The sequence below is a fragment of the Mandrillus leucophaeus genome, unplaced genomic scaffold (genome assembly GCF_000951045.1).
Source record: "Mandrillus leucophaeus isolate KB7577 unplaced genomic scaffold, Mleu.le_1.0 Scaffold636, whole genome shotgun sequence".
NCBI classification, from domain to species: Eukaryota; Metazoa; Chordata; class Mammalia; order Primates; family Cercopithecidae; genus Mandrillus; species Mandrillus leucophaeus.
Genome location: NW_012106875.1, coordinates 1,236,158 through 1,249,980, shown reverse-complemented (window position 1 = coordinate 1,249,980; position 13,823 = coordinate 1,236,158). Strand labels below are relative to the sequence as shown.

The 13,823-nt window shown below is 35.4% G+C and overlaps 1 protein-coding gene across 1 annotated transcript in view; it reads left to right on the top strand.

Annotated features, from left to right (window-relative positions):
- The window catches only part of SGCZ (sarcoglycan, zeta), a 180,269-nt gene that overhangs the window by 147,500 nt on the left and 18,946 nt on the right, over window positions 1–13,823 (top strand). Inside the window, exons 4-5 of the mRNA XM_012000633.1 lie at window positions 2,747–2,819; window positions 8,275–8,398. Coding sequence (XP_011856023.1) covers window positions 2,747–2,819; window positions 8,275–8,398 — 197 coding nt within the window. The remainder of the gene's footprint in view (window positions 1–2,746; window positions 2,820–8,274; window positions 8,399–13,823) is intronic.

Below are 13,823 nucleotides of genomic sequence, written 5' to 3'. Positions count from 1 at the left end.
ACTGCAACCTATGCCTCCCAGGTTCAACCTATTCTCTGTCTCAGCCTCCCAAGCGGCTGGGACTACTGTCCACCACCACACCCAGCTAATTTTTGTATTTTTAGTAGAGGGGGGATTTCGCCATGTTGGCCAGGCTGATCTGGAACTCCTGGCCTCAGGTGATTTGCCTGCTTCATCCTCCTAAAGTGTTGGGATTACAGGCATGAGCCACTGTGCATGTTCTGATTTTTTATTTTTATGCTGTTAGAGTTCATATTTGGTTCAGGTGGCTTTTATCATCCCTTACTGATTTCCTTTAAGATTATCTGTGTTGCTTATTAATTTCATACCTTTGGCTCATTCAGGACAGAAACAGGGAGAGTGAATTTCTCATTTTCTAGAGGCCTGCATTTTGTTAACTACTCGTATTATTTAGTTTACAATTTCACCCTTTAAGTGGCATGATTACATATTTATTTCCTCAAGAATCCTTTGAAAATGATTATTTTTGTACTGGAACTCAGAATCGAGATGTCTGTCAGTTTTTATTTCTCATTGAAAATTTAAACTTTTGATGACATTCTATTTTTATTTTCACTGATAAAGTTTGTGCTTAGTTACTAAGTATGTCATTATGTATTTGAAAGTAAATATTACTGATGTCTAATTATATTTCTGTCACCTTATCTGGGAAATTTTCATAATCATGCAATAGTGGAAATTAATTTTTAAACTTTGCACATGGATAACTATCTTTCCTGGGATGCATATCTTATTACAAAATGCCAGAGTCTCTCTTTGAGATATACAAATGTATATCTTGTAATATTCTTTCACATGCTATCTCCACCATGATCACAAAACTACTGTTACCTCCAACTACTGTTTTACTTTGAAAGACTCATCTTAAGGAACGTTCCACTTGGAGAAATAAAATAAATATCTTCCAAAATATCAATAGAATAAACCCCTTAAAGAAGTAATTTCTCAAAATTCATGAGGAAAAGTGTTAAAAACAAGGAGCATATGTCCTACAGAGTCTCAGGAGAGACAGAGACAGACAAGAGAGAACACTATTAAACCCATTAAGTGTTCAACAAATGCCAATAGCTTTTAGTTTATAAACAGAAATCTGCAATCTTAGGGATTTACTGCAGCAGAACCTGGTAAGTTTGCCCTCAGAACCAGAATATAGATGAAATCATACAGTCTTTGAAAAAAACATCTCTTCCTCTTCTATTCATGATCAAGGTCTGTATTGCTATATTATGCAAAGGAGTCATCTGATGGTTCTAATACATTTCCATATATAGCAATTTATTTTTAAGGAATTGGAATTTTAGCTTTAATTTCCCAGTGGCAATTTCATCATTACTTCTTGAATTAATATGTTTTACATTATTTTTTCTCATTAGACAAAAGCAGATTTGTATGCTTCAAATATATATTTTTATGTTATATTGTATAATTTAGCTAGTGTTGAAGCCACTGATGGAACAGATATGAGGTTCTTAAACTAAGAAGTTTGAAGATTAGACCAAAAAACAAAATGATAAAGTTTATTTTGAGGGTGATAATCAAAGACATTTATGCAAAATTACAGAAAAGATTTTCTCAGTGTCATCTTATTTGGAGCATTTTTTTTTCCACTTGGTTTTGGTAATTGAAGAATCCTTCCATTTTACTTAAATTATGAAAAAGCTATGGGAATCTGGAAAAAAAAAAAAGTGGATTCAGTAAATGAAAGTTGAGATAGATTATCATTCAACCTCCTGAGAAAAGTGTTAGAGTATATGACCTCTTTGGAAAACTATGATGCCATATGAAACCACCTATAACAACATGATTTAAAGCAGTTCATGGTTTTAGATAAAGCCCTAACCCCAGAGAGGTCAAAGTAACATGACATGTTCTCTCTCATTTGGTGGTTACTGTAATCGAAAGTGGGAGCTCTGTGTGTGAGAACTGCTAAACATCTATCAGGGTTTGTCTGTAAAAACCAATAGTAGGCTACACTGGAGCCCACCTCCACATTTTTATTCATGACCTGCTATTATTTATAGAAACACAGAATTAAGTATTGTGACGTATCCCTCCCTCAATTTCCCTTAACTGGAAAATAAGGCAGGGGACAGAGATGAGCTTTTGTTCTTTAATGAGAGAGTGGGAATCTTGACTTTAATAACTTAATTTTAAAATCATTTAATATATAATGACATTTACATTTACCTTGATTGACTCTTCCCTGCCTGGTGATATTCTTCTAATTCTTCTCATTCATATCCTGTGATATGGTTTGGCTCTGTGTCCCCTCTCAAATCTCATTGAGAATTGTACTCCTATAATGCCCACGTGTTGTGGGAGGGACCCGGTGGGAGATAATTGAATCATGGGGGTGGTTTCCCCCATAATGTTCTCATTCCCATGGTAGTGAATAAGTCTCATAAGATCTGATGGTTTTATCAGGGGTTTCTGCTTTTGCATCTTCCTCATTTTTCTCTTGCCACTGCCATATATGAAGTGCCTGTTGCCTCCCGCAATGATTCTGAGGCCTCCCCAGTCATGTGGAACTGCAAGTCCAATGAAACCTCTTTTTCTCCTCAGTCTCGGGTATGTCTTTATCAGCAGTGTGAAAATGGACTAATACATGATATATACCTATTTTAAGTTTTCTCTCTTTGGGAAGAATATTTGATGCATAAAAATAGAGATGAAAGTCACTGTGTGGACTTGCTTATACTGACTGCTATATTCATGCTACCCTCAGGCACTGAAGGAGCCGTATTTGGGCACTCTGTGGAGACGCCGCACATCAGAGCAGAGCCATCCCAAGATCTCAGGTAAGTGCTTCCTCTTATACATGTGGCATAAATTTCATCACTGTTGATCAGCTTTAATATATGAAGAACTAAAATAGACAGCTAGACAATGTTTCCCCCAATATACTTAAAATAAATACAAAAATTAATAGATAGCAAGAATGTAGAAAAGAAAAGGCAAAGGCAGTTATAGAGTAAGTGAGAGGAACTAATAAAAATAGGGATGCTGAGGTCGGGTGTGGTGGCTCACACCTGTAATCCCAGCACTTTGGGAGGCCAAGGTAGGAGGATCAGTTGCGATCAGAAGTTCAAGACCTGGCAACATAAAAAGTAGTCGAGCATGGTGGTGCACATGTGTAGTCCAAGTTAGTCAGGAGGCTGAGACCAGAGGATTGCTTGAGCCCAGAAGGTCGAGGCTGCAGTGAGCTATGATTATGCTGCTGTACTCCAGCCTGGAAAACACAGTAAGACCCCATCTGTAAAAATGAAACAAAACACAATAAAAACAACAACAGAAACAGGAATGCTGGAAAATCTGACATATATAATGAAATATATGGCATATATAGGAATAAAGACAGGGCAAATAGGGAGCTGAGAAAGCTATAAATGACCACAGAGTATTACATACAGGGGACTATGGAAGCAAATGGAAGCTAATCAGAAAAAGGCAGAACTTAATTGGACTTTGATGGGGTTCCTCAGTCTAATATTTCCAATGGAATAAACTACTTCCTGACAGTGTAATGGTTCTAGGAGGCAGTTATTTGTAAAAGCTCTCACCATCCAGAAAATTCCAACATTATAGGGAATTCTTCCCAGGATAATTATTACCACCGTTGATTAAATTCAAAATATTAAAATCTAGATCCCTCATACAAAACTGCTCAGTGGATGTTCTTAATTCATTACATAAGATTTGGTGATTATGGTTTAATAATTTATGATAGGTAAATTACATTCTGAAATGAACTTATTATTGTATAGGAAAAGGAAATATGCAAATACTGCTGATAAAAACTAATCACATATTAAAAGTCACTTTTAAAGTTGGATCAAAGTATCAACCTGAGAGACACAGTTGCTGTCTTGGGAAGCAAAATAAAAATATTAAGTTAAAAAACCTTTTTATTCATAAGGATTGGTGTTTAGCCCTTCACACTGGATGAGTGTATACGTACTCAGATGGAAACAAAAAATAAAGTTGAAAATCTTTAAGGCAACAAAACCATACTTTACAACAGTAAATTTTTTAGTCCTTTAGAGTCTTATGATAACATTTCCTAAAGAACTCAGTTTCTCACTACTTGAGTAACACAGATTCAAACAAGCTAGGGAACAATATTAGAAAAAAAGTGGCCGCCTTCAAGGACTAAGACTTATTTTAGAAGAGCAACGTAATAATTACCTACTCTAGATAGAAACTCTAGGGATTTAGGAGTGCTGAGGAGTGTGTGTAAACAGCATCTCATAGGGTGCTACAGTCTTCATTTATGGCTTTTTTTCTCAGGGAGGAATTCAACAACTTTTGTGAAAATATTTATTTTATCTTTCTTCTCCTAACAAACTATAAATTCCATTAGAACAGGATACACATGTCCCTTGTTCATCCTTAATGCTGGAGCAGCCAGCACTGTTATCTTACACATCCTAGTTGCAATAAGGATTCGTTAATGTGAGTTACTGAAACTTAGCAAAGATGAAAAATGGGGACATTAACTAAATAACTGGGATATAAGGAAAGTGGCTGCAGTCATTACTGTATTACAAAGGCACATGTGAAGAGCATTGATTCCAATTTTTTTCATCTGTGTTTTAATACAGACACAGCTGTTTACTAATTTATTCAATAAACTTAATTAGTACATTTATAGAAGTATTTTTTAATTATTTTCATTTATTCTTAAAGAAGAAATATTTTTTATTTCTAACGTTTTAGTAACAATGGAGAGTCTATTAAAAGAGGAATAAGAACCAACTGGTATTTTAATTATCTTGCTGACATATTTCACAATTCATAAGTGAAAATGTGAATGATATTATATCTAGTGTATAGTGTTTCTGGTTTTCATTTTCTAATTATTCATCATTATTTAAACATTGCACTAAGCTGGATTGATCAGCTGGTTGTAAAAGCAGACTGGCAATCCCGAAGATAAGTGTTACTAAATTTCCAAGCTGAAACAGAAGCAAAGTCGAGTAATTATGTAGGTATTCAATTATTTATTTGTGTAATGAACATTAAAAGCAGGGTGTTTGAGAAAAACTTTACAAGCCTTGCTGACAGTTTTCGTTTCAGACAAGTAAGCACTGTTACTTGATGCCTAGCTCTAATCAACACGGTTTCATTGGTTGGCCAAGTCAATACACTGTTAATTTAGGGAGTAGGTAGCCATGTTTTCTTTGATTTAGACTTCAGAAAAGAAAAAACTTCAAAAGTTTATTATATTAATAGAATATTAATATTTTGGTGAAGAAATGTGGTGGATTTCTATGACTTATTTATTCAGCAGATGTTTGATGAGTATCTAGTATTTCTCAAGTTCTGTGCTGGTTTTCATGTGCATTTTAAAACTGTGTGGATTTTCTTTGATTTTTTTTTTTTTTTAGATAAGATGATACTGTTTTGTAGTATGGAGTCTATATTTTAAAAGGCTAAACAATATATGTTAAATAGTTAACAAAGACATAATAGTAAATTTGCCCACAGCAGCCCAATGTTCACTCTTTTTTATTTCTTACATTAATATATAGTTAAGTTGCTACAGTTTGAAGAGTTTCTGTACCTATGGTAAAAAGTGATGAAATTAATTATGCAGTGCCAATTTCCTAAAGATTTATTTTTGGATCTGAGATCCATTAAGTACAGAATAAGAAAATAATCTGCACTTGGATTCTGTAAAATGAATTAATAGTTAATCATATATTTGGCATCTTTTCATAATTCTCATTCTTGCAAAAATACACCTTAACACAGAAATATTAAGGTTTGCAGGCTCCAAGTTAATCTCTAGAAACACATAGCTCTAATATACATCATTAATATATTCAAGGAAAAAAACTCTATCAAGGAAAAAACTCTATTAAGCAGTCAGGATGTTGTCTGACACATTTCCTCAATAAAGGGGTAGATCGCTTTGCTGGTTTTCTTCTACCTATGAGAAGAACATTATGATAAAGTAGTGTATTTGTTTTCTTTCCTTTCCTTTTCCCTCCTCCCTTTCTTTTTGTTTCTTCTGATGTTTAAGTTCTGCTTAATACTTAACAATTGCATTCTTGCAACTTAGGTGGTTTTAAAGTCTGAATTCTTTTAAAGTCTGAATTCTTTTTTCTGAATGTTGACAATTCTTGTAGAGATTTAGGCCACAGACTTTTTAAATTTGATAGTTGCATAACACCTTAGAAACAGTATCTTGTTGCATCTTTGGTATATAAACACCATGAAAAACAGAATGCTTTGAAAAACCAGGTGGCAGAGGGACTTGAGTTAAACATTAATCCTTCTCTCTGCCATACTACTACCTACCCACTGTGAAAGCCAGTCTGAAACTCACTGCTGTATTTGCTGTAATGCTTTCCACATGAATACAATTATAATTCACTAATTCCACTGACTATTTACATAGAAATCCACAAGTAGTGCCAATAAACTTAGGTTTCCCTTTTCAACAGGCTTTTCCAGAAAATATTTCATAATAACATGAATAGTTTAATTGAAAACTTCTACTATAATATAAATAAGTCTGTGAAACCCTCCTCAGTGAACGGGAGAATTTCCATACAAGAGAGAAGTGGGACACTTTTTTTTTTTTTTTTGACGGAGTCTCGCACTGTCGCCCAGGCTGGAGTGCAGTGGCGTGATCTCTGCTCGCTGCAAGCTCTGCCTTCCTGGTTCACGCCATTCTCCTGCCTCAGCCTCCGGAGTAGCTGGGACTACAGGCGCCCGCCACTACGCTTGGCCTCCCGAAGTGCTGGGATTACAGGCGTGAGCCACCGCGCCCGGCCGTGGGACAACATTTAATTGTTGATACTGTGTTGCTAAGAGTCTGTGTAGTTCTAGAAGGGTTATGTATCAGGGAAAAATCAGTGATAAAAAATACATTTTAACATTCAAATGTTGACATTTAGATACTGTGTGTAAAATGCTAATAGTAAATTGTCTAAGTAGTGGGATTATGAGTGATTGTCTTCAAGTTTTCAAATATTCTGTGGAAATCAAATCTTCTATGGAAAATACGGGGAGTTCTGTTTAATAAAAAAAAAAAAATACAAACGTTTATTAAAAATAGATACATTCAAAACCTCTCCCCTCCAGGGATTATATGAGGATAGATCTCCAAATGGCCCATAGGGATTAAAATTTTAAAGTTGCAAGAGAAAATGAAAGTGTTGAAACCACTTCTAAATGCTGGTTCTGCTCCTTCTTAAGCTTTTAAGTTTGATTTTCCTGCCGAGAGGGAGCTGAACTCCAGAGACCTAACCATTTGATGTGGTTCTTTCTGCAAAACCACTCTGAATTCATTGCCTCAGAAACCGAAAACAAAACCAGTTGTGCTGGATAACTGTGAATGTGAGCCTGAGGGGACCCTCCTCTTAAACTCCCGTGGTCAAGGGGATCACAGGCAGTTGCATCCCCAAGGCAGAAAGATGATCTAAAAAGACCAATGCATGGATCCTACCTCTTCTTATACTAGCACTTTTTACCACTGTATTCTAGTTCCTGTATTGTGTCATTTTTGCTTTTTCTCTAGTGTCATATTTGAAGATAATTTGAAAATTGCTTCCCAACTCTCTTTCTGTAGGCATGACTGTGTAAAACACTTGTTTTTTTGCCTTCATAATTTATGTAGCCAACCTTCCATCACATTTATACTTGTATATTACCCTCCTATTGATTTTTCTTTCCCAGACTAATGTCACTCATTCTGTGGACATTTCACGGGGCCATCAGAGTTAGTTGATGTAGAAAATGTCTTATTTCATTCTTTTAATCAGTTTCTAGAGGTGTCAAGTTCATAATATTTTGTGCATGCCTGAAAGTTTGCAATATTAACGATTTTCATTAACGCATTCATGTTTACAAGACAGGGACTCTTTATTGAGGAATACATATATCTATATCCTAAACTGTAGTACTTTTTTAATTAAACCTCTGTCATTAATATTAGTGAGTTATCCAAAATTTTAGCAAGTATACTTATCACACCCTACTTTTCAAACAGCAAAAGAAACCATAAGCAAATTGGTGAGAGTCAATACTTGATGTGAATAAATGTAGATTTTTATAAAGAGCCAAAAATAGATAAGTCAATCAAAAATTGTTCTAAAACTCATTTTGGCTTTGCCTAACTTCCTTTATTCCTGTCTGGTCTGTATGTTTTTCTGGTTGTTGTTTTAAGTTGACTAATGTTGTCTTCTAGTTTACCAAAAATTTTCTTTTTTCTATGAATGATTTTTATCTTTGTTTTTCCCTTAGGCTTGAATCACCCACCAGATCCTTGATCATGGAAGCTCCTCGTGGGGTCCAGGTGAGTGCTGCTGCAGGAGACTTCAAGGCCACCTGCAGGAAGGAGCTCCATTTGCAATCTACAGAAGGGGAGGTGAGTCCCAGAAAGGTCGACCCTGGCCCTTTACTGCTGAGGGTACATGGCATCAAATTATACATATATGGTTCCAGGGGAAGCATAAAGAAGTGCTTTGTGCAAAAGTTTAAATTATACAATATATACTTCTTGGATATGAATTTAATATTTCTTGAATATGAAATTTGGTAACAATGTTACTAAGTTACAACTCCATTTATTTTCTACTGAAAGATATTCCGTCACAAGTCAATTATAAATGGGACATCTAAATACTTGATATTAATTATACTTATCTGCCCATTTTGAAAATACAAGATAATGTCAAGAACAACGACCGTCCCTTTTAAATGCTTGTGATATCTTGTTACTCAGAAAGTTCTTCCAGAAAGCACTTTGGTTGTTTGTTTACATAGAGTACCTTATTTATCTAAAAGGAAAACAAAAGTTTTACTGTTTATAAATTATCATTTCATCAATTTAGGTTGAATAAATTTCCTGGATGAGGATGTACACATTAATATTTTTATTTTATATTACCTTTATTCCCCAAGCATTTCCTTTAAATCTTGTTGCTACTCCTGTAGACGTTATTTTTTTCTCTTGCTGTCTGCTTTAAATAATACTTTGTCTTTGGTGTTCTACTCTTCCACTATACTTCCACTATAAAGTCATAAGTATACATGCATTTTATTTACCGTAATTGCTGTATCTGCAGAATCACAATCAGTTCTGGAAATTTGCATTATTTCTTCAGATAACCACTCCTCAATTTTCTATGATCTTTTTCTGAAACTCTGAAGACATAACTTTGCATTTTCACACCTCCCACATCTCTTACCCTCTCCTTTCCAGTTTCTGTTTCTTTTTCAGGTCTGTATTTTCAGGGTTCTCCCCAGTATCTAATCTCTTATTTTATCCATACATTGAGCTTTAGTGATTATGTTTTTAATTTCTAGCATTCTCATCTTTTTTTTTAAATCTGGACATCTTGGCAAATACTTTCATGCCTGTTCATTTTTAATTCTACCTTAGTTATTTTTAATGCTCATACATGATTCATATGCTAGTCTGTATATTTTTACTACAATTTTGAACGTTCTTGACGGTCTAAATCTGTTGTATTGCTTTTCCCACCGATACATTCCCTTAGTAGAAAATACATTTTAAGTAGAAAATACATTTTAAGTAGAAAATACATTTTATTTTCCTCTTGTGTTATTTATATAATTATGAGTCCACAAAGGTTAAATTATGAGAAGAAAAAGAATGAAAGGAGAAGTTGAAAGACATGTTCTGGAGTATTTCAGTCCTCTTCAGCTATAACGATGAGGTCATAATTTTATACAGGCAGAAGGAATATTCCTTTTTTTTATCTTTATACCATTATCTCAGTTATTAATTCAAGATGAATTTTAACTATACATTTTGCTTCCTTTTTAAAAGTAGATTTACTGGTAGGACCATATTAGAGTCTTAGCAGATATTACAATATAAATGATCTAGCAATCTAATGTATAATATTTTGAAAATATATTAATATATTCTGTCAGGATTTCTTTCCACTACAGTTGTAGACCACAATCCTTTTCTAACACAGCAGGATGGAAGTCTTTCTTCAACATCTTGCATTCTTTTTAAAGAGTTGCTTTGGGCTGGGTGCGGTGGCTCAAGCCTGTAATCCAGCACTTTGGGAGGCCGAGACGGGCGGATCATGAGGTCAGGAGATCCAGACCATCCTGGCTAACACGGTGAAATCCCGTCTCTACTAAAAAAAAAAATACAAAAAACTAGCCGGGCGAGGTGGCAGGCGCCTGTAGTCCCAGCTACTCGGGAGGCTGAGGCAGGAGAATGGCATGAACCCGGGAGGCGAAGCTTGCAGTGAGCCGAGATCGCGCCACTGCACTCCAGCCTGGGCGACAGAGTGAGACTCTGCCTCAAAAAAAAAAAAAAAAAAAAAAAGAGTTGCTTTGATAATGGTAACTGTTTCATTCAAATTGCTCATAATATTATTATTAATATCTACTTTGGACCATATAAGAATTATTTACATATGTTCTTTTATTCACTGTATCAGCAGAGTCCTTTGATTCAATTATATATTATAACTTCATTGTCAAAAGAGTATTATACTGTAAATATATCATAGCCATAGGTTTTCATCTGTGGATTTTTTTTATAGTAACAAAATAAAAGTACAGAAAGGCACAGCGCTTAAAACAGCATGTCTTTTTCCTATGAAGAAATATCATTTACTAAACAATATAGAGGGATATAATAAACAATATAGAGGGATATAATGTCCTTATCCTTAGATAGTTTTTAAACTACTTAGTATCAGTCATGGTATTGAGGTATCTAAAATTATGGATGAAATGTAGAAGAATGAAATGGTATGTAAAATTCTGCACTGTTGAAAATTCACAGTCATTTCAGACATTGTATTGTAAAGTATTTCAGACTCAGTCTGGAAACCAACATAAATTGTAATTGTATGGAGAATATTGTAAGTGGTATAATGGCATATGTAATATAATAACAGCATATATACCACAAGATCACAGAAAAATAATAAAGCATTTTTTTTTGAGACGGAGTCTCACTGCTGTCACCCAGGCTGGAGTGCAGTGGCATGATCTCGGCTCACTGCAACCTCCACCTCCTGGGTTCAAGCGATTCTCCTGCCTCAGCCTCCCTAGTAGCTGGGATTACAGGCACCTGCCACCATGCCTGGCTAATTTTTGTACTTTTAGTAGAGACAAGGTGTCGCCATGTTGGTCGGGCTGGTCTCGAACTCCTGACCTCGTGATCTTCCCGCCTTGGCCTCCCAACGTGCTGGAATTACAGGCGTGAGTCACCGCACCTGGCCGAAAACAATTTTTTGTTTTGAAAATTAAGATACCCTTTGTGAGTCCTGGGCCAGATTTCAACAGGTGACAGAAGGATAAATGAATTCTTGGTAGAGGAAAGACACTGGACTGTGACTTAAGAGCTCAGGGGTGTGATTTTGAGTTCAGGGAAGAGTTCCAGAACCAATGGATTATGTGGTTTATAAGACAATATTGAAGAGCAATATCAATTTTAGAAGTTGGAAAGTGAACAGCCTCAGTGCCCTGGCAGAACAGAAAAAGATATGATGAAGTTCATCCATGCTGCACAAATCTAGGTAGGTGCAGGAATGCTATGTTGAAAAGAATCAATATATAACAGCCCGTTTAATCTTATGACTTACACCTCTATGGCAAGCCAAGACAATATCATTTTCTTTTTCTGAGGACTTCATATGAATGAATTTATCCATTATAAAAAATGACTCTTTTATATGGTTGGAGCTATGGTTTGGATCTCAGAAACGTATGGAATTGTAAGCATTGTAATATAGCCAAATACCATCTAAAGCAGCCCCTAACTGGATAGGAGAGCCGGAGAACACCATTATGGCTATGCTGAAGCAAGCTACTGGTCGTAAGGCTTGAGTACTTCAAGGTTTACTCCATTGATGAGGCCTCCATAGTTCATGCTTGATTCTAAGATGTCACCTGCAAGCCTTACTTACTCTTACAGTCATCTGATCAATCCCACGTGAGCCCCTCTTCTCCACATCTCCATTAGATTTTCATATCTCCCTCCTTAACTATGTATGTCTCAAGGTTTCTTATCCGAAACACCAGCTTTTAATATTTCTTCAAGGTGAACTTAACGCCAAACCTGTAGACTTAAACCCCGCAGTCTCACCCCACAGTCTCACCCCACAGTCTCAAAGCTTGCCCCTATAATACTTTCGGCATTTTCAAAGCTTGAGGATGCCTTTCCTCTGCACACATACTAGCTCCTGAAAAGTTGTAAGGAAAAGAGACTCAATCTTCCACTCAGTCAATAAAAGGAATCATCTTGCATTCCCTGGGGAGAAGAGAACCCCAAGTATAACACAGGAAGAAATCATCCATACCCCAAAAATGTATTGTCTTGGGTTTTTGTTGTTGTTTGCTTAGTTTTATGCACTTCTTGCTTTCACATCTTTCTCTTTGCTTTCCTATCACTTAACACAGAAGTAACTATGGGGTAATATATTTCGACAATTGATATCAATAAACACAAGCTGTAATCATGCTTTTTAACTTTGAACACTGTTGATAAATGCAGCCATTCATTTGTTTTAGAATGTATTCATTTATTGAAGTAGGTGCATGTGCAGGGTTAAATGTGGTAGAAATTACTAAAAATTCAATATTTTATATTTGAGTAGGATGTATTTAGCAGGGAAAGTAAGACGTGAATATGGCTATAAAATACCACATTAAGTGATCACAGAATAAGGTATTTAAAATAAACTGCAATGGGAGAGTCAAATAAAAAAGCAGACGTTGCAATCCTAGTCTCTGATAAAACAGACTTTAAACCAACAAAGATCAAAAGAGACAAAGAAGGTCATTACATAATTGTAAAGGGATCAAAGAAACAAGAAGATCTAATGATCCTAAATATATATACACCCAATACAGGAGCACCCAGATTCATAAAGCATGTCCTTAGAGACCAACAAAGAGACTTAGACTACCACACAATAATTAATAGTGAGAAACTTTAACACCCCACTGTCAATATTAGACAGATCAACAAGACAAAAAATTGACAAGGATATCCAGGACATGAATTCAGCTCTGGACCAAAGAGACCTAATAAACATCTACAGAACTCTCCACTCCAAATCAACAGAATATACATTCTTCTCAGCACCACATTTCACTTATTCTAAAATTGACCACATAAGTGGAAGTAAAACACTCCTCAGCAAATGCAAAAGAATGGAAATCATAACAGTCTCTCAGACCACAGTGCAATCAAATTAGAACTCAGGATTAAGAAACTCACTCAAAACCACACAACTATATAGAAACTGAACAACCTGCTCCTGAATGACTACTAAGTAAATCACAAAATGAAAGCAGAAATAAAGATGTTCTTTGAAACCAATGAGCACAAAGATACAACGAATCTCTGGGACACACATAAAGCACTGTTTAGAGGGACATTTATAGCACTAAATACCCACAAGAGAAGCAGGAGAGATCTAAAACTGACACCCTAACACCACAATTAAAAGAACTAGAGATGCAAGAATAAACAAATTCAAAAGCTAGCAGAAGACAAGAAATAACTAAGATCAGAGCAGAACTGAAGGAGACAGAGACACACAAAAAAAAAACCCTTCAAAAAAATCAATGAATCCAGGAGGTGGTTTTTTGAAAAGATCAACAGAATAGACCTCTAGCCAGACTAATAAAGAGAGAAGAATCAAATAGATGCAATAAAAAATGAGAAAGGGGATATCACCACCGATCCCACAGTAATACAGACTACTACCACAGAATGCTATAAACACCTCAAAACAAATAAATTAGAAAATCTAGAAGAAATGGATAAATTGCTGAACACATACACC